This window comes from Typopeltis vanoorti, chromosome 1 (genome assembly GCF_054136105.1).
Source record: "Typopeltis vanoorti isolate ZY-2024b chromosome 1, IOZ_Tvanoo_1.0, whole genome shotgun sequence".
In the NCBI taxonomy this organism is placed as follows: Eukaryota; Metazoa; Arthropoda; class Arachnida; order Uropygi; family Thelyphonidae; genus Typopeltis; species Typopeltis vanoorti.
Genome location: NC_143549.1, coordinates 106503316 through 106524268, shown reverse-complemented (window position 1 = coordinate 106524268; position 20953 = coordinate 106503316). Strand labels below are relative to the sequence as shown.

General features: G+C 35.9%; 1 protein-coding gene across 2 annotated transcripts in view; it reads right to left on the bottom strand.

The window, feature by feature from the left end:
* Window positions 1-20578, bottom strand: part of Brd7-9 (Bromodomain containing 7/9) — a 198351-nt gene extending 177773 nt beyond the window's left edge. For both annotated transcript variants that reach the window (XM_090392551.1, XM_090392560.1), the window contains exons 1-2: window positions 20302-20578; window positions 8228-8559 (exon numbers count right to left, since the gene is read on the bottom strand). In XM_090392551.1, the coding sequence (XP_090248677.1) occupies window positions 8228-8559; window positions 20302-20362 (393 nt within the window). In that variant the 5' untranslated portion in view covers window positions 20363-20578. The remainder of the gene's footprint in view (window positions 1-8227; window positions 8560-20301) is intronic.
* Window positions 20579-20953: the final 375 nt, after the last annotated feature.

Here is a 20953-nt window from a genome sequence, read left to right as displayed (position 1 = left end):
GTCCACAAGACGGCCTGTGACTAGTGGTGTGCCTCAAGGATCTGTTCTTGGACCACTGCTGTTTAATTTGTTCATAAATGATATAGGAAATGATCTGAGAGGAACAGTTCATTTGTTTGCGGATGATGCGAAGTTGGGTAGGCCAATAGTGAATGCAGATGACGTCAAAATTTTGCAGGATGATTTGGATAGATTGGAGGTCTGGGCTAAGGAGAATGGATGTCAGTTTAATGCGGCAAAATGTAAGGTTATGCATTTTGGGGTGAAAAGATTGGCGGCAGTTTACTGCATTGGTGGAACTGTGCTCCAGGAAATTGATGAGGCACGAGATTTAGGAGTGTTGGTAGATAAGGAATTGAAATTTAGGGGACACATTGCAAAAGTGACCAAAACAGCTTATCAAATCACTTGGTTGCTGAAGAATACGATGACAAGCAGAGACAAGCAGGTTATTGTTCCTCTGTATCGAGCCTTGATAAGACCCCATCTAGACTACTGTGCTCAGATTTGGTCACCTAGGTTTCTTCTTGATGGGGAGGAGGTGGAGAGGATCCAGAGGCGAGTGACCAAGATGATAGCAGGTCTGTGGAATGAACCGTATGAGAACAGGTTGAGGATTTGTGGGTTGCAAAAATTGGTTGATAGGCGGAGGAGGGGAGATATGATTGAGACATTCAAATTACTGAAGGGTTTCTATAAAATTAATTCAGAAGATATTTTTGAGAACAGGGCTGGTTTTGGGAGGACTAGGGGACATCCATGGAAACTGGGCAAAAGTGTGGTTAGTAAAGGTGTTAGAGCTGGGTTCTTTACTTTTAGAGTAGTGAATGAGTGGAATGCGCTCCCTGAGTCTGTGGTGGATGCTGTGACAGTGAATGAGTTTAAGGCGAGGTATGATAGATACTGTATGAATGTCAAATAGTTGTGATGAATATGATTTGGGGCCTCCCTCGATGAGTCCAATGACTCCCTGGAGTTGCCCGTAATAATAGTAATAATAATAATAATAAATAATTATTATTATTTTTTTTTCTGTAACATATTATGCACGTTTAATGAGATTCTATTGTAATCATGCACCCTAACTGTATGTTATTCCTATTATTGTTTTAAACTACTGTACTGATGATGTCCTAAGATACTTAGGATGAAATATTTACAGTTAATAATTTTCACTGTGGTTAATACGTGTGTTTTTTTTAATTAGGCTACTTGTACATAAAGGCTACCGACTTCTCATTAATTGCCTTAGTATTAGTAATACTATGAATTATGGAAAGGGCTACTACCAAACAGGTTTCAACCTTCACTGAGGTCTAATCAGTGGGAATCAGACCCAGAAGAGATACTAAGGTTGGAGTAATGCAGAAGTCATATTTCCCATATACAAGTAGTGAAAAGGTGAAATATAATTTCTTGGTATCTTTAATTTCATTTAAAATGTAGTGGAACAAACTTTTGACAACTAGCTCTAATCCAGAGTATTTTAATAATAAGAGTTCATGAAAAACCTACTCTCATCAACTTTTTTAGCCTCCTTCACCTACAATAATCAGTCTGATGCTGTAACTGCATAATAAATTTAGTTTAATCCATTATCAAAGGGTGAGCAAACAAAGTTTGTGCCTGAATGTCATCACACTTGACTGACCTCCATGGAACCCTGATCTCAACCCTACTGAACATCTTTGGGATGAACTAGAGCATCAGGTGAGTTCAAGGGATGTACACCCCATAACAGTCCAGGACCTCATTACATGATACAGGAACAATGGTCCAAAATTCCTACTGATCTCTATACTGTATGTTTGTGGAAAGTATGTCCTGTATGATTGCTGCAGTCATCACAGCAAAAGGAGGGTCTTATATCTTACTAAAGGGCACCATGTCTGTCTGTAACTCACACTATGGTGTCTGTTGACTTCTTTCCAAGCAGTGCACTTGTTGCAAGCTTTAGAAAGACTTCAGAAAATTTATTATTTATGCTATTAGTTATTATTAGGATGGTGTTGTCACATTCTTCTGATTGACAAACACTGCTTAATCAGAATCCTTTCAATTTCTTAGTAAACAGAGAAAAGACTAATGAAGCCGAGTTGGAAGGGGAGGAGAGGGGAGGAAATGGAGAGTAAGTTGAGCACTGAAGCCTGTTTGCAAGCAAGAAAAATACCTGCACACTGACTGCCACTAACCAGACATCTGTTTATATGCAACTTTGTAGATGTATTAAAAGTCTGAAGTGTTGTTGATTATTTATAATAGTGCTTTATGGTATATAAACAACAGCTAAGAGAGGAAAAAATAATTTATTAAATTTACTAATATTTTATTGATTTTCTACCAAGCATCTTCAGGGCACAATTACAACTGTGACAAGCACTAAACTAAATCATTGTCAGAGACTTTCACATCATCATTTTTAGCCAGTGGCTCCAGCCAGTATAAAATAGATAAAATACTACATGCACTAAGAAAGGCTGTCAATGCACAACATATAGTCTCTCGCAGTCAAGTCATTCCAGCAGTATGGCCCATTTCCACAAATGAGATTCTGCCAAACCTGGTGAATATTGCTGCTGCAAATGCATATCTTCCCTGGTTGGAGGAAATGCCAACTAAACCTCTAGGTGGTAGATGTATCTTTCATCACCCAGTGAAATACCACCACCACCTTGCTTATTAGATACCTGAAGTGGGCTGCAGCCATGTTTGGTCACTACAGCAAGGGTTCCAGTTTCTGTTTTCCCCATTCTTTCCACATACAGTGAGAGAGATACCCTCAATGACATACCAATATCACTGTAGAGTGCTTGGACCCTCCCCCCATTCAAGGGTACAGCAGTAAAATGGTTATGCAGGCTGGCTGCTGGTTAGTGCATGGTAACGAACATGGAGGCTTCCCAATCATCTAGCAACAAATCCTGCAGCCACGTATTTTGCCTATTTATGACTGAAGGGAGACCAAATACTGTAACTGTAGGGGGGGGGACTGTCGAGGCCATGTATAGACAGGAGACTGACTGCCCTCTGTGTGTACAGTATGTTTGTGAATCTGTCACTTCTCACTGTATGACAGATTCCTTTCAGACTTCCTTTTTATCTCTTCCTCACCAAACACAATGCACCATAACCAAAAGAAATGTGTTTCTACTGCAGATTTCAAAAATTCTCCCACACAAAAGTTAAAAAAAAAAAAAAAAAAAAAACCATCAAAAATCCAAACAAAAAACCATAAAAGACAACAGAAATCTAACCAAACAACCTGCCAACACTAATTCTTGCCAAAAAAAAAAAAAAAAGTTTCCACATCCACTTCAGCAATATAAACGATGTACACCACCACCACCTACAGACATCTAAAACTATAACTACTATTTCTTTCAGAATCCCAACTGGCAACCTTGATAGCCACTGTACACCTCACAACATGTTGATGGATGGTTTACTCTCCTCAGATTTCCCACCAAAGCAGGAGTACCCCAGGGTTCTGTTCTTTCACACACTCTCTTCCTCTTATATATAAACGACCTGCTCCAACAGACTTCCAATCTTATCCTTAGCTTTGCTGATGAATGACAGTACACTCCAACTCTTCTTTTCATTCAACAAACATGTTAGTGCTCAAGTATTAGAATCCTCAAGCTCTACCATGACCAGGAACCTGAGCTCAGATCTCCTAGATATATCTATCCCACTGGGGCAAGGATAGCCTTGTAAACTTCAATGTCACCAAAACTCAGTCCTGTCTGATCTCTCATAAGAAAGAGCTCGCATCCCCCCCCTTACCTTCAGTAATACTGAGATATCTAAACACGATCAGATTTCTCTTCTTAGACTGACCTGCACCTCTGATCTTTCCTGGCACAACCATAGCTTCTGCAGTCATCAAAAAATTTGGTGTGTGTTTTTTGCACAAGACACTATTTCACACCCACACAGCTGCTAACTCTATACAAAGCCCAAAATCCACCCAGACATGGAATACTGCTCCCATATTTGGAATGGTGCACCAAAATCCTCTCTAAGATTGCTCGATTCTATCCAGAAGAGGGCAATCTGGCTAATTAATGATCCCCTCTCTTTCTCTCTCACACACTCACAAACCCATTTCAATTCCTCTCTCATAGACGTCAGTGTCTGAATGACACTGATAGATCAGTTAACATCCACTTTGACAAACAAAAAAATTATATTTGTAATTACCTTTGTGGCAAGTGAGGACTAGCAGACCATGCTCTGTATACTCCTTCACATAGGATTAAATGGAAGAAGACAACAGTATCATACAGAAGTTGCTATAGGTTTGAATGACTATTTTTAGAATTGGCATCTACTATGAAGCAATTCCCCAGTCTCAACAAGCATGGTTGCATTAATTTGCAAAAAATATGGGAGACAGTCATTTTGGGACCAGATAGCCTAACTTCTCCAAATTAATTTTATAGTTATCTGGTCCATAGAGGATAACATGTTAGGACATTAGTTCTGTTTTGTTTAATGATTTAGTTATATGTAATTTCTGGAAACTTTTTTTTTTTCTATCTTTGTGATCACTGTTCTGAATTTTGTCTTTGTCTCACGATCATACTGGTAGCACTAACTTGAAACATGCTCAGTAATGATGCTGTTCAGGAAACCAAATTACTCAGCTGTTTAAACATAATTTTTGCAAGAATCCAATCAATTGAGTTTTATCATGGAACACAGAGTGTAAAACAAACTTCACATATTTTTTTTCTTTTTCCTCAAGCTTTGACAATGATGGACCTTAATGATTCCTTATTTGCATTTAACTCACTTACCAGCATTCTCGATGTTAATCAGCAATTGCCTGCCAGCAATTCAGAGCAGCAAGTTGTTTCCCCCCCCCCTTCACTTCAAGGACTGTCCACTATATCTTCTCTGCCTTCTTTAGAATACTTAATAATTGATATGTTTGTCCTCGGAACAGTTTATACCATATATGCTATTCATAACAGTTTGGGTGTTTTGGTGGGACTTTTCCCAAGCTTTACACATAACCTGATATTGTTATTTTACTTCTCGACAGCTATCAACTATACAAATCCATCCAACTGTTGAATACAATTCTCATATTGGGGTGGTTTCTTAAGTTCATCCTAAAGATATACTTCACTCTATAGAGAACAGAGCAATTATTGTATTAATGATCCACTCTCTCTCTCTTTCACAAAGATATTCAGTTTCTGATGCCTTTATTTTCTACAACTATTTCTATGGTTACTGTTCACCAGGAGACTGAAACTGGCAATTCCTCTACTCCACTCTTAATCTGTTAAACATGCACAACACTCTTTCACTGAACAAGTTTTTCTTCCTTTCAGTTTTTTCTTCTACAACTTTCGGGTCTCCCCCTCTAAAGAGTATAATCTACAAGTCTTCAAATCCAATGTTAAAAAGTTTTTCCTTAACTCTCTGCTCGTTCACAATACTAGTGAACTAAAGCGAACTAGAACAATTTCTCATGTATAGTATTTAACATTTAATAATATTCTTCTGTAAGATAAAATTACAGAATCATGTCAAGTAAAATTCACTGTAAATGCAAAGTCTACTAAGCTAAATCCATTTCTCAAAAGAAATTAATTTTTAATTTTGAAATTTTTCATTTGTTTTTCTTCATTCAACCTGCATTCACAACATTTGCTACATATTTAATTATCTGGTAATTTTAAATCATTTAGGAAACAACAACAAATCATTATGTTATGGGCAATCAATGCCCATAACATAATGATGTTATGGGCATTGATACCTCTTGCAGAAATAGCTCGATGTAAAACTCCAGTAAAAACTGGAAGCATCACAATTTACAATAGTAAATAAAGAAGAGACAGAACCCATCAGTGTGGTAGGGGAGTGCAAATGTTACACTTTTCATCAATGGGATACATAGAAGGGAAAAAAATTATGCCTCTGTTTCTAAATCGTTTTCATAAATCAATCCTATCCATGAATGGATGTCAGCTTACAGTACATTAAGTATTGGTGCTGTTCAGGCTATTAGATAATACAGAAAATCCTACTCTGGATAACAGAGTAGGATTTTCCAAATGAAGTCAACAACACATTAAATGTTTGGAGACTTCATTCAAGTCACTTCAGGTCTCCAATAAGCAGGCTGATGGTGGTCTGTCTCTCACTAGACAATGTAATTCACCTACCACCTAATGACATTCACATACCCACAGTGTTTGAATCCACAACCTACTGTCTAGAGAATAGCTATGCTAACCACCTGGGTTTAGCATAGATCAGTGTTTCATGGAACACCTTGGTTATTTTGTAATGTATTAATAATTAATTATGGCATAATCATAAAGAGTATTAGTACACTTATGTATATGGTGTGACATATTGACAAATATAAAATTACATTTAAATCAATTATCAATCACTGGACTAATGAAATCTTGTAGCATATTGTAGTTTCCTCAGGCCAACATCATTAAATTAATTTGTGCTGATTTTCATTGACAAATCCAATTTTGATCACCAAAAATTTATAATATCATTATAAGTACTTGGTGCAGTATTAACAAAAGATTACATGACTCAGTGACAAAGGCAAGCCAACGATCGTTGAGTTGAAATGCAGAGTGAATGCAGACTTTTTTTCCCTATGTACTGGTAGTTTTCCCTTCCTTTTGTACATCCTGGAGATCGCTTTGTAGGCTGGAAGTGGATGAATCACTATCTGTTGTATCATAAACACCTTCAATAAAAGATTTCTTAACACCAAAAATAAACAAAGTCCCTTGTCTCTTATTCATATTAAAATTTAAATCTGTAGGCCTATTACTTTTAAAAAATCATGGCACTATGGTTTCGAAACAAGCACTTTCACCCTACAATAAGAACTTGCGAAGAAAGTATTCAGTATTCTAGATTTGAGAACCAGATACAGACTACTTTGTTCTTCAATTTTAGTGGAAAAATTTTCATTATATTTCCTTGCTGATTGGTCACTAACATTTGCAACACAGATGTTATTTAGTTCAGTTTTGAGAACAGAGGATATGCCACCCATTGTTGTAATCGGCTTGCAGGCAATTTTTATGACCAGTCATAAACAGCGGTATTCCCTTTCCCCAATTACTTCCATGTTTAAAAATACACGGCTTGGTCACTGACATCACAGAACACTGATTCACTTTCCACAGAACACAATTTGGGAAACCCTGGCATAGATGATCAACTTAAACCTTGCAACCATTTATATATATGAAGATTTACAGTAATAATTGCCACATGTAGACAGTATTATTCTCTACGATCATCTAAAGGACAAACATGTTACTGTATTTACTCAACTATAACTCATCCTCATGTATATCTCGCATCCCTGATTTTACTTTACGAAAAAAGAAATTAAAAAGTTTCGCATATACCTTGCACACGAAAAAAGTTTAAAACTTTAAAAAATAGATAATGATATTATGGCAGTTTCAGATATTTTGGAATTCGGTTGAAGAGAATCAGCATTTCAACTCAACAATCGTTGGCTTGAATTAGTCACTGAGTCATGTAATTTTTTGTTAATACTGCACCAATCATATGCACAGAGATGGAAGCAACCAGTAGAGAAAATGTGGGGGTGAGAACATTGACTTCTACTCAATCTTGAACTGCACTGGCATGGAGCAGTGAATGAGGTGAGGTTTAAGTTCTACACAGAATGGATGGCAGCCGGTGGCCATGATCTGACACCGGCACGGATCCGTTGTGCAACGGATCGGAGATGACACTATTTGAGTAGATGATCTCAAATTTTAATTTAATTACAGGAGCATTGTCGCTGAAGATTCAGATATATTGCACGATGAAGGTGAGTGGCTGATCACATAAATAACGTTGATAATTAAAATTTAAATGTATTAAATTTTATAAATAATGTGAGCCTCAGTATTCATTCTAATTTTATAAATAAATTAGAATGAATACTGAGGATTTAATTATAAATGTCGATTTAGTTTTTTTTCTGAAAAACTTGAGTTTCCAAAAATCCCCATGTATATCTCACACTGCAATTTTTTAACTTTAATTTTGGGGGAAAAAAGTGCAAGTTATATTAAAGCAAATACGGTATACCATCGATTTGGTAACCTCTGCTACAAAATTTAATGCTATATTTGTACAAAAATAAATAGAGGATCATATGATTAATATGTATCTGCAGTGATATATTAAAAATTCAGCTTTTTACCCTTCTTTCATGTGAATGTTCACGATGATGATGGTGATGGTGGTGATGTTTCCGCCTTCTATCATGTCTATCTTTTTCTTTGTCACTTGACTTCTTTTTCTTCTTCTTTTTTGATTTTTTATGCTTTTCATGAGAATGACTACTTCCTTCAGAGTGAAACTTATTCTCACTTGGTAAATGTTCTTCTAGCTGTGGAGGTTTTGGCTGTTCTAAAACTGGTCCTTGTGAAACAGGAGATAAAACTGGAGCAGGTGGAGTAGGAGCCTGTACACTACTACTACTACCTCCACTACCTACTTTCAGAACGATTTTCAGTGGCTTTTCTTGTCTCTCTGGAAGTATATTTAGCATAATAGGAAAAATATTATTACTAAAAAATCACAATTGCTTTTAGTCATTACAAAGAGAAGAATAAATAAACTAATGAAAATTTTATATAAAAGCTGACACCAATAAAACATCCATAAACTGCATAATTATGGTAATATATGACAAAATAAGGAAGATTTCACCTTTAGTCATACAAAATAATAATTAAACTTTGAATACTTTCTTAAATATAAACTGAAGAAAAATTACTACTATTGTATGCCTGGTTTTCCCTTTCAGAGTCATTTCCAACTGGTAACCTTTATTAGGTGACCTTTATGGGCATTGCCAACAAAGAATTCCTGGTGAGATTTTTACAGGGTAATTCACCATTGCTTTTCCCAACTCCCAATTTAATCCGGCCTTGAGACCAGCATATGGCTGGGACGTATTCATGACTGTAATCCATGCGAGTTCACAGTGCCGGTTGGCTTGTTCTGGGGTACAAAAAACTCAAGTTTCCAGGGAGTTCCCCTACCTCCATATGAGACTGGCTAACTCACCTTTAGTTGAAAAAGACCACATAAAGGTTCCTCACGTCTCTGAAGGGAATTGAACCAAGGTCTTTCCGACCAAAGGGCTTCATCTATACTAACTGAGCTATGGAGGCTCACTATTGTATGTGCTAATTTATTTTCATGGTATTGATGACAATATAGAATGATAAGAAAATAATTAATATTTATTGACTTATTTTCTGATTTTTCACTGGTATTATATTCAGCATTTCAGAGCACAAAAACAGTTTTTCACAGTACACAAAACAACAACAATAATTTGATATAACAGTGGGATTAGGTTGAAAAATTGTAACAGACAACACAAGGAACTAAAGTCCTAATCAGGCAACATCTATGTTCGAAAAAGAGAGAAAACAAATATTAATTAGATCTTAAAATGACTGTCTCCCAGATTTTTAGTAAATTTATACAGCCATGCTTGTTGAGGTTTTGATTCCAAAAACAATCTCTCTGACTTATGACTTCTGTGTAGCACTTTCGTTTTTTTTTCCATTTGATCCTGTGTGAAGGGATATCCAAGGCATGGTCTGCTAGACCTGACTTGCCATAATGATGGTGCCGGATGTATTATTTTAATGGCTAATATAGCCTACTTTCCTTTAGGAGTGCCCCTTTTTTATACAATGTCATTGGCTCTTTACCCAAATTCTAGGGCATTACTGAAGTGTATAAAACTAATATATGAAGAATAAAATATGTTCACCAAGGCAGATGTTAACAGTTCCTCCTGTCTGTCCACCATAGCAAGCCAAGTCACAAGAACAGGATACTTCATAAATTCCTGGATGTGATAAAGAAAGTTTGTCCTTAGGTGAACAGATGAGAGTTACCAATTTGCATAAGGTTTAAATATGGTGAATAGCTAATATTTATTAAGCACTCTAGATATATTTTCCGAAGTGCCTTGAATGTATTGGATAGTAACAGTTTTGCTGTAGTCTTGTGCAGTAGGCAATGGATGGGATTTCTGGGGAGCATTTAGTATTTTTTTCCTATCCTATGGAGATTATAGCCATTGGCTAAGAAGGTGTGACACAAGTGATTGAGTTAGCAGTAAGAGAATGTCATTGGGACAGATAGCTCTAGCTCTGTGAATTAGTGTTTTTAGGATATCATACTGTTGAGCTGGATGATGGTGTGACTGTTTGTGCAAATATCTCCCTGTGTTGAAAGTTTATTTTTCACTTGGTTAGACTATAATAAATTTAGTTTAATCCTTTATCCAAGTGTGAGCAAACAAAGTTTGCGCCTGAAAGTATCTTCAGGACTGGGGTATGGTGGTACAACACCGGGAAACTCGTTGCAAAGGTGGAGCAAGCTAACACCACTACTCTCTGGGCCTGGCTCCCCACTGAAGAGACCTCAATAAAGGTCGAAACTAGTCTGGATAGTGGCCCTTCCCTTAATGCATAACATCATACATATCTGCAAGGAGATATGTTTTGCATTATGGGAGATACTGAGAGAGGAGTGATGTTATCTTGCTCCACCTTTGCAACGAGTTTCCCAGTGCTGTACCACCTTACCCCAGTCCTGAAGATACTTTCAGGCGCAAACTTTGTTTGCTCACACTTGGATAAAGGATTAAACTAAATTTATTATCTCCCTGCGTATGTGGGTTTTCTATAAAAAGAAAAAAAGATAAGGAACCATCTGGAAGCTGTGTGATTATGAATCCAGGAAGGGCAGACAGTCATTAGATTCCTGTTTCTGTTGTGAAGTGGATTTTAGGATGTTGGCTATTTAAATATCCTAAAAATGTATCCAATGTGTCTGGACTATGTAGCATAGCATAGGGAGTTCCCCTACGCTATGTTGGGAGCCACTCCCAAACCAATGGTTTGAGAGTGGCTGTATTCATAGAACATATTCTAAATCAAGGGTTTCAATTAACGGTACATTTGTAAATAGTGAAGTAATATCAAACTAATCATTATGTTGGAAAGTTTTACGATATAGTTTTCTAAAAATACTTTTTAAGTGAACAGAACTTTTAAGAAAGGAGAGAGAATTATTGGTGAGGATGGCAAGTAATTTAGCTAAATGTTTAGCAAGTTTGTATGTGGGACTGTCTATCTATCACAATAGAGCATAGGGGTGTATCTTGTTTGTGAATTTTAGGTGCTCCATATATTCTAGTTGTTTTAACATGAAAAGGCTTGAGTTAACTGTTTCTTTTGGACAGGAAGTGACTTTTTTCAATAATTTGCCAACTTTATTCTTTTGAGAGTTAGTACAATCACAATCTATGATTTTAACATGAAAAGGCTTGAGTTTGTTAACTGTTTCTTTTGGCTAGGAAGTCACTTTTTTCAATAATTTGCAAACTTTATTCTTTTGAGATCACAATCTATGATTTGGTATGTAGCCTGATCTTGTAAAAGTATGTGCATTTTGCTTTCATATTCAGCTAAATTCATCACCACCGTTGCATTACCTTTGTCTGCTTTAATTATAACAATATGGTCATCACTATAGTTCTTTTAAAGCACTGATTTCCTTTTATGGGATATTGTTTTTAGGAGGCTTGGAATGGATTAAGATGTCGGCCACATCTAAACGAATGTTACTGACTGTTGCTGGAGGCAGGTCGTATATTCCCTGTTCAACGGAAGCCATTATTTTAGCTTTTCGAACTTGCCTCAGAGTAATAGCAAAGTTATGACCTCAACAATGCACTAACAGCTTCATCTGTCAGGGCTACTGATGATAAATTCGCAATCACGCAATCTTGTTGTAATTGTAGTTATTTCCTAGTACTACGATGTTGGAGGATTAAAAAAATTTTTTAATAAAACTAATCTTGTATGTTGTAAAAGAGATTCATAGTATTTTATTATCTAAGAGAGGGACAAAGTTGCTCACGTCCATAGCAATCCTTAAACTATACGTGTTCCCTGGGTGGTGTCAAATGAGCAACAGCGATAGGCAGCCAGTCCATCCTAAGAATCTCCTGGCCAATTTCATGATATCTACTGAATACAGTGACTTGCAGAAACCAGAATTTAGAAACATTTCCCTACACTATGTATTTGTCAATTAAATACTAAATCTATTAGCAAAGCCAAATGAGTTAAGATAAAAAGCCAAATGGCAACCTTAATAGAAATTAAGGTGATAAATATCCCTTGTTGTTTTATAGCCAGTTAGCGAAACTTAAGATCGAGAACTACGATCTATGAGTTTCATGCCGAAAAACTATTGGCGAAGGCAATTCGAAGCAAAGGTGGAGCAAGCTCCCTCACTATTCTTGATATTTTCTCATAATGTAAAACACAGCTCCTAGGAGATGTAATACTGTCATTACATTATGAGGAGAGGTCACTACCCAGACCTGTTTCAACCTTTTTTGAGGTCTCATCGGTGAGTAGGTAGACCTGGAAGATATCAAAGCTTAGTGAAAAGAACCTTCACTATACGAATGCCATAAAGGTGTATTAATATTTATAGTTAAGATAAAAAGCCAAACGGCTAGTTTTCTGGCAACCTTAATAGAAATTAAGGGGATAAAAATCCCTTGTTGTGTTTTACATTATGAGAAAATATCAAGAATAGTGAGGGATCTTGCTCCACCTTTGCTTCGAATTGCCTTCGCCGATAGTTTTTCGGCATGAAACTCATAGATCGTAATTCTCGATCTTAAGTTTCGCTTACTGGCTATAAAACAACAAGGGATTTTTATCCCCTTAAAGCCAAATGAGATTATTTATTGAAATTATTGTTACCCAACAATGCTGATGCGACTGCTGTCCAGGAAACACATGCTGCTGATACTGAACAGCTCACATTCCAGGTTACACTGGTATTGGTGCAACTTATCATAAAGTATATGGAATAGCAACGTACGTGCAAAATCGTCTTAAAGAAGTTTTTCTTAGTCTATCTCAAAATACTGAAGATAAATTATTTAATCACATACATACAGTAGTGATAAAAGTTCAAGATATTACAATTACGAATATTTATAAGCCACCTTTGTCTGAACCTTTCACAGTCTCCGTTGGCCTCCGCCAAGGGTGTGTTCTGTCACCCCTCCTTTTCATAATATTTATGGACTGGATTGATAGGCACAGCTGAGGCAGTGAGTGTGTCAGAATTGGAAGATGTAGCATTGGACGTCTACTTTTTGCAGATGACCTAGTTCTGCTTAGTTCTTCCACAGATGACCTCTAGCGGACCCTGGATAGGTTTGTAGACAAGTGGAGTCCCATTGAGGCAGGTGGAGAAGTTTAAATACCTTGGGTCCATATTCACGAATGATGGAAAATGGGATGTAGAGCAAGATACTTGAATTGGCTTAGCAAGCTCAATATTGCAGGAGATTGGCCGTTCGGTAGTATTGAAGCAGGAGTTAAGCCAGAAGGCAAAGCTGGCTGGCTGGCTGTCTTCAATACAGTCTATGTCCCCATCCTCACCTATGATCATGAAAGTTGGGTAATGACTGAAAGAATGCGGACACGAATCCATTAGGCTGAAATGAGGTTCCTTCGAGGGGTTGCGGGGCTAACAAGACTCGACAGAGTCAGAACCTCTGCAATTCGGGAAGCCCTCAATACTCAACCGCTGCTTCTCTGTGTTGAGAGATCACAGCTACGTTGGTACGGGCACCTGGTCAGAATGCCACAAGAGAGGCTCCCTCAGCAGGCCCTCTTTGCCAAGCCAGAGGGTGGGAGGCCATGTGGAAGGCCAAGGACTCGCTGGATAGGTTATATCCAAAACCTTGGGTGGATACGTTTGGGAATTGGGAATACCCACATAAATCGGAAAAAGTAATCAACTGAGAAATTATTATTTTTCTGGATTGACCCAAAGAAAGGCTGAAAGAACTTGTTTTACTTATTAATACACAAGTTCCAACCTCCTTTGACTAAAATACAATCCACAAAAGTTCTGGCAGAAAGCAGGACGTCAACACTGCTTCCCATTGTAAATATGGGTAAAAAAGTTATAAATTATTTAAAGAAAATTATATATTAAAAAAACGTGTCTATGTTAAGTTGTCCATATACACTTCACACAGACAAAACAGATAAAACTGAGAAAACAAAAATAGCAACTCATGACAAATGACAATGTTCAATTGGATTTTTTGACACAATAACCAATCAAAGCCACTGATTTCTGAGTGATATTGTCTCAGCACAACCTGTCTCCCCTTCTAGGTGATTTAAAACAACTGAAACAGAATTTGACCAGTTGCACCATCTGTACGTCTATTCAAAGCACTAAAAGATGTCCACATTTGTGACCACACACCGGGGCTATTAAGGCAAATATGATGCAATGTTCATGCGTTGAAAAGCGTCCTCTTAATGAACCATGTATATTGTGTTTAAGTTTAAGAATCACACGAAAGCCAGAAAACAATTAGGAGAGTCTTTAACAGGAATAAATGGAAAAATATAACATCAGTGATATTGTTATTTCTGTGGGTGAGCACTGCACACCTGGAACATACCCCCCCCCCTCAGTTTGAACAGTGTCTTGTATAGAGCAACTTTAGTGTTTTGACTCCTCTCTCTCTTATTCCATATAAATTATTTAGCTGCCTCCTTACTACACTGGCTTTGCTAATTCTATTATCTACCCCATATTTAATTTGACATCTTAACTTAAAATTATGCTAAAAAAGCTAAAATACATTAGCTGTTCAACAGGTTCTCTATTCAGAATGCAACTGATGTTTTCTATGTGCTTGCCTATTTTCATAGGCATTGTCTTTTTATTACTGAGTTCCATATCAAATTTGTTTACAGCAGTTATTCAATTTAGTTAAGGAATCTAGAGATCTGTGGTGGATTTATTTAAGAGTATATCATTATCTGGTAGTGTCATGTAATAATAATATCTGCATAAACAACTGATCTTATCATCTCTAAATTTGATATCATGCTTAAAGTCCCCTTTCCAGCATAATGCAATCCATATAGATGATGAATAAGAGTGAATATAGTGTGCACCTTTGTCTCACACCTGATTTTTATGTCAGACTAACTTCCTTCAATTTTAATTATTTTTACAACTCAAATATACTGTGTATTTCTATACAATGTGGCATTTACACTTTCATATTTTTTTATGTATTCCAGACATATATATATATATATATTGAAGTATTTTGAAGTTTTTCTCTTGGCATGTTGTCTACCCTTTTCCAGATCTGTAGGACTAAAATATAGATTCATGGCATATGAAATATTTATCTTAAATTCAAAATCTGATCCTACTCTATAATTGGCCAGACCCCATCGTGTTCTTCTCTAAGTTTCCCTGTCAACAATTTTCTTACTATTAATAATCTGACAGATAAGATTTATGCAAGTATGCTTGCATAAATCTAATCTGGAATGTTCAGTAGGAAAATCCCAGGAATACCAGAAATGCAGGTACCAACAAGCCAAAGAGCAGTTCATTTCTTTGTAGTAGTGTATGTGGTAGCAGAATTTTTATATTGGTTATCCCATGGTGTTGTCTGTTCATTTTGTTTAATCTTTTGATTGAGTTGTTTGCAAGATTAGATGTTTGTTTTATCTGAAGTTAGTTGTGTAGTGTTATGTTCTTTTTACTCTTTTTCAACCACTGTCAGTGTTTATTTTCCACTGACAGTTCTGTTAGCAGAAAATTTCTAAAGTTTCTTTTAGGTTTTCTTTGTATATTTCTAACTGTGCTTTACATTTTCTACATTCTGCAAATTCCACTAATAAATTATATGAAAGGAAATTTTTGAAAAATTAATCTTTATCCCTTTTTGATTTCCAGTTATCCTGGTATTTTTATGTTACATTCTATACATTCTTCTGTTTTTCTTCTGGGAGTCAACTTGATGCTGAAGGTACTGCAGGTATTTCTGCTGATTCTTGTCCTGTTTCTCCAGTCAACATTTTACATGGACACACACACACACACAAATATCATGAAACATTTGTTGTCATCTGCTTTTTATAAGTGATTCTGTTATAGGTAATATGTTTGTGATATGTTTGCTGTGTGTGTTATTTTTATTTCATCATGTTTATTTTTGTTATGTGCATTTTTAATATTGTCATGTTATTTTTATTTCTGGTTTATGTGTCTGCAATGTACAACATGTGGCATTTTTGGTAGTGTTTTTACTTTATTTGTTATTTTTTGAAATTTGGTATTTTTTTATTTATCCACACAGTTGTTTCTATTATTCTGAATGATGGCATATCATATGACTGGCATACATTCAGTGATGTCAGTCATATGGTTTCACTAAGATTTCAGTTATTGGGAAGAAGGCTGGTGTTCTGAACTTTTACATAATGAATTATATTATTAGCTAAATTGAAAAGGGAAAAAAAATTCAGTTTATTATCTTAAAATAATGTGTTAATGATAAAGATTTGTCAGGATTTTATCTTCAAATAGCCTATAAATATCTTATTTTGTAAGATGATGCCATGTTCTGTAGGTATTGCACGAGAGGTTGCAATACCTACAGAACATCAATGTCATGTGTGGGTAAGTTGCTACAATGCAGCTACAGAAATGTCCAAATGTTAATGCAGAACTCATGTTAGAGGCTTAATGGAGGGAAACAGTACTGAGAAAGGATGAAAAATAATATTTAATTATTGAAATATTTCATCTCAGTCATGTTCTCATCTCAATTATGTTCTTCCATGTAGATGTTGGCTAATCTTCCTGTTCGTCCATAGTAAATCAACTATGGAGTTGATCTACTATGGATGAACCATAGTAGATCAACTCCATATCTACCACTCACACAGGCAAATACATTCACAAACTTTCCCATCCTCTCCACCCCCTTACGATATCAGCAAGACACTAACCAATAGAGCCTATAACTTTTGTTCCAATGATTCCTTTCTTGCAGCAGAACTTAATCATATACCAAGCTTTCTTATCTAATGGCTGCAGTTCTCACAGAATCAAAAAAAGAATCAATTCTGCTTCCGGTCCTTGATTCTGCTCAAATTCCTTCTCTCTCTCTGTTCCTGGAGTATGGAACTATATAAGTATATAGTTCTATACTCCAGGAACTGAGAGAGAGAGAGAGAAGGGATTTGGTCTTTAGCAGAGCAGATAAAGGTAGATAGTTTCAAGTGGAGCTTGAAAGCATGCAGAGGTTGTATTTCTTTTAAGATTCTGGCTAATTTTTTGGAAGTGCCTCAGACATAGAGGATGATGATAGCATTACAAAAATCTTTCTGAAGAGAAGGTTGAAGACTGGAAGCAGAACTGATTCTTTTTTTGATACTGTGAGAACTGCAGCCATTAGATAAGAAAGCTTGGTTATATGATTAAGTTCTGCTGCAAGAGAGGACTCACTGGAACAAAAGTTATAGGCTCTATTGGTTAGTTTCTTGCTGATATCGTATTGTTGAGGGGGGGGGATAGGAAAGTTTGTGAATATATTTGCCTGTGTGAGTGGATTTCCCATATACTGAAAACTGTTATTTATTTTCATGGTATTATGACAACACAAAATTATAAGAAAATAATATTAACTTATTTGCTGATATTTCTCTGGTATTATATCCAACATCTTCAGAGCACAAAAACAGTTTGTCACAGTATGCAAAATAGCAATTTGGTAAAACAGTGGGACTAGTTTAAAAAAATTGTAATGGACAACACAAGGAACTAAAGTCCTAATTAGGAACCATCTATATTGGAAAAACAGAGGAAATAAATGTCAATTAGATCTTAAAATGACTGTCTCCAGATTTTTGGTAAATGTATACAGCCATACTTGTTGAGTTTTGGAGTATGTTTTAAAGTTTCTGCTGATTCCAAAAACAATCTCTTTGACTTATAACTTCTGTGTAGCACTTATGTTTTCTTCCAAATGATCCTGTGTGAAGTGATATCTAAGGCATAGTCTTCTAGACCTGACTTGCCATAACAATAGTGCCGGACGTATTTTTTATGTTCACCAAGGCAGATGTCAACAGTTCTTCCTGTCTGTCCACAGTAAGCCCTTTGATAAAGAAGAGAGTTTGTTCTTAGGTGAATGGATGAGAGTTGTCAATTTGACATAAGGTTTACATACAGTACATAGCTGATATTTATTGAGCACTCAATAGCCTTTGTAGACACAAGGTGTCTACAAAGGCTATTATCAGTTTCCTTTTCTATAGTAAACTGGATTCTAGGGTGAAGACTGTTGAGGTGAGAGAGGAAAGAGTAATGTCTGGGCCATGAGACCAAACAGAGATTATCAGATATCTTAACCAGATAAAAGGTCTGAGAAAGGCTGAGTCAAGAGCCTGCTTTTCAAAATATTCCATTAAAAAATTGGCAAGGGAAGGGGGTAAGAGAGGAGAATCTATTGAAGTACCATCTATCTGTTTATAAATGTTATGCTTCCAAGAGAAATATCCAGACTGGAGAGCAAAAGAAAAGCAATCTGTGATAACATGAGGAAAAACTTTTTTTTTTTTTTTTAAGTAATAAGGTGTCATTTAAGGGAATACTAGTGAACAGTGAGGTGATATCAAAGCTAACTAAATTTTTTTTTTTATGTTGAGCCCATAAATGAGAGATTGGTTGATCAACCTATAGTACATTAGTACTGCATATGGGGTAGTGGGTTAGGAAAGGATGAACTTTTTAACATTTGATTTACTTGTTTACATTTAATATTGAATTCTCAATAGAAGTTTTAAACTGGAGTTTTTTTTTTTTTTTTCACATAGAATGTGGTATGAGAAGTGAAAGGGCTTGTAACTATTTTGCTCATTTCTAGCATGGGAATCTGTATAATTTTTTCTTTTTATGTTGAGCCTATACACAAGTTTTGTTGATCAACCTATAGTACATTAGTACCAACATTTACTAAAGGTCTCGGGGATGGAGGGGAATTGGATTTGTTATTTATATATTTAAATATTATTTTGAATCCTTTCTCAGGGCTGTTTCACTCCTCTAATATGAATTTCTCCCAGCACTTAAGCCTTTACACATGGTTAATGTAGAATATGACTAAGAGGGCTCCCCAAAAAGTATGACCACTGTTCTCAGATAAGCCATGTGAAGGCATTACATGTGAAAATCTCTGTTCAGTGTTGAAATAACATAATCCAGTAGGAATCATTCTGTTGTTTTTTTTGTTTGTTTTTTAATGAAAATAGATTATAACTTTCATCAGCTGAATTAATGAAGTAAATATGAAATGCTGCCTAATGCCAAAAATCCATGCTTTGAATCTCCATATACAAGACATGTAAAGCATCTATTGGTAATCTTGCAGTTATCTAGCCCCTACTTTAATATTTTCAGAAGCAAATAATAAATGTTTCCATCCTACGTTAAAGGTTTGATTCCCCCCCCCCCCCGTTCATGCCATTTAGAGAAGAATGAGAAAAAACTTCGAAATATAATTTAACTATTATCTTATTATAAAAAATTTCAATTAAAGTTTTTTTTTTAATTGAATACTTATAAAATTTAAGCACTCGATATTCGGTACGAATAGACACATTAAGTTTAGTCAGATGACAATAAATAGCTAATGCTCTACAGAATCTTGGAATCTTCCTATTATATTTTTAACTATCTAAATATTTATATAATCATAATAACGAGGGAGAAATTCTGCGGCCGTGCAACAACACACGATAATATCAAAGTAGCAAATAGTCTTTAAATGCAATTGCCTTATCAACACTGCTGCCAAAGACAGAATCATCCTCATTCGTCTAAAGCAGGTTAAGGCTACCACAGAGAGAGAGACAGCATCCAAAAATGCGCAAAGGGAATTCAACTAGAATAACACACTGTGCACTAAACGTAAACTTAATTAAAAAATACGACTGCTCGTGTTCTTAGATGAAATAATTTATAACAGCGAATAACTGCAAGTTCCCATTTTGTGATAAACTGTTAATATCAAACGAATTCGGAAAAGAGAAGAATTACAATAAGAGTAACAGTGGCTAGTCTGAGGAACGCTAACCAGCACATCAATGAGCGGGAAATTCATCTCAGTACTAGCTGAAAAAGTTCAGAAAATCCCACGAGGTAAAGTTGCGGGAGACGTTTCAACTAGTTGCCCGCAGATGAGAGCATCAATCTGGCGTGCTTGTTTCACATTAACACCAAAAGAAATTTCGACATAATTAAATTACACTGCAATTAATACGATTACTGAATCGCAAAATACGCTAAACAAATTAAAATTCAAAGGAACTGTACCATCACATGTAGCTTCTTTCTTTTCCGATTTATGGTGCTTCTTGTGCTTTTTACTCCCCATTGCAAACCACACAAACGACAAAGATGAACTTTCACTGGGATATAAAATGTCAATTTACACTACATGCTAAACAGCAGAAAATTATCAATCAGCAATAAGGACAGAGAACAATAACTTTACACATAATTAACATAAGGAAGACAGCGGCTTGTCTATCCATCATAATTAAAAAAAAAAAAAAAAGAAATCACACTAGTCTCTTCGAACGAAACCTTGTCATTCTGACATATCTGACGCAAATAATAAACACATAGATAGATGGCGCGCTATAATTCTTTTGGATTTAACTTGTTCAGATGATTTAACATTATTATATTATATGAATTACATCTTAAACCTATATGAAAGCTGAAAGTGAAAGGGAAAGTTAAAACTCCTAGTTCAGCATACAATTATGAAATTGAATATATGTATATAACGTGCGTGCGTGCGTACATGCGCGCGCGATGCGAACACCGGAGCATCGAAAGAAAACAAGGTACATTTGTGTCTCTTCTTCCAGAAAAACCCTAAATCATGCAAAACAATTGATATGCTTATTTTCAGAACCATGTCAGTTGTGAACAATGGATATTTGCAATTTGAAATTTA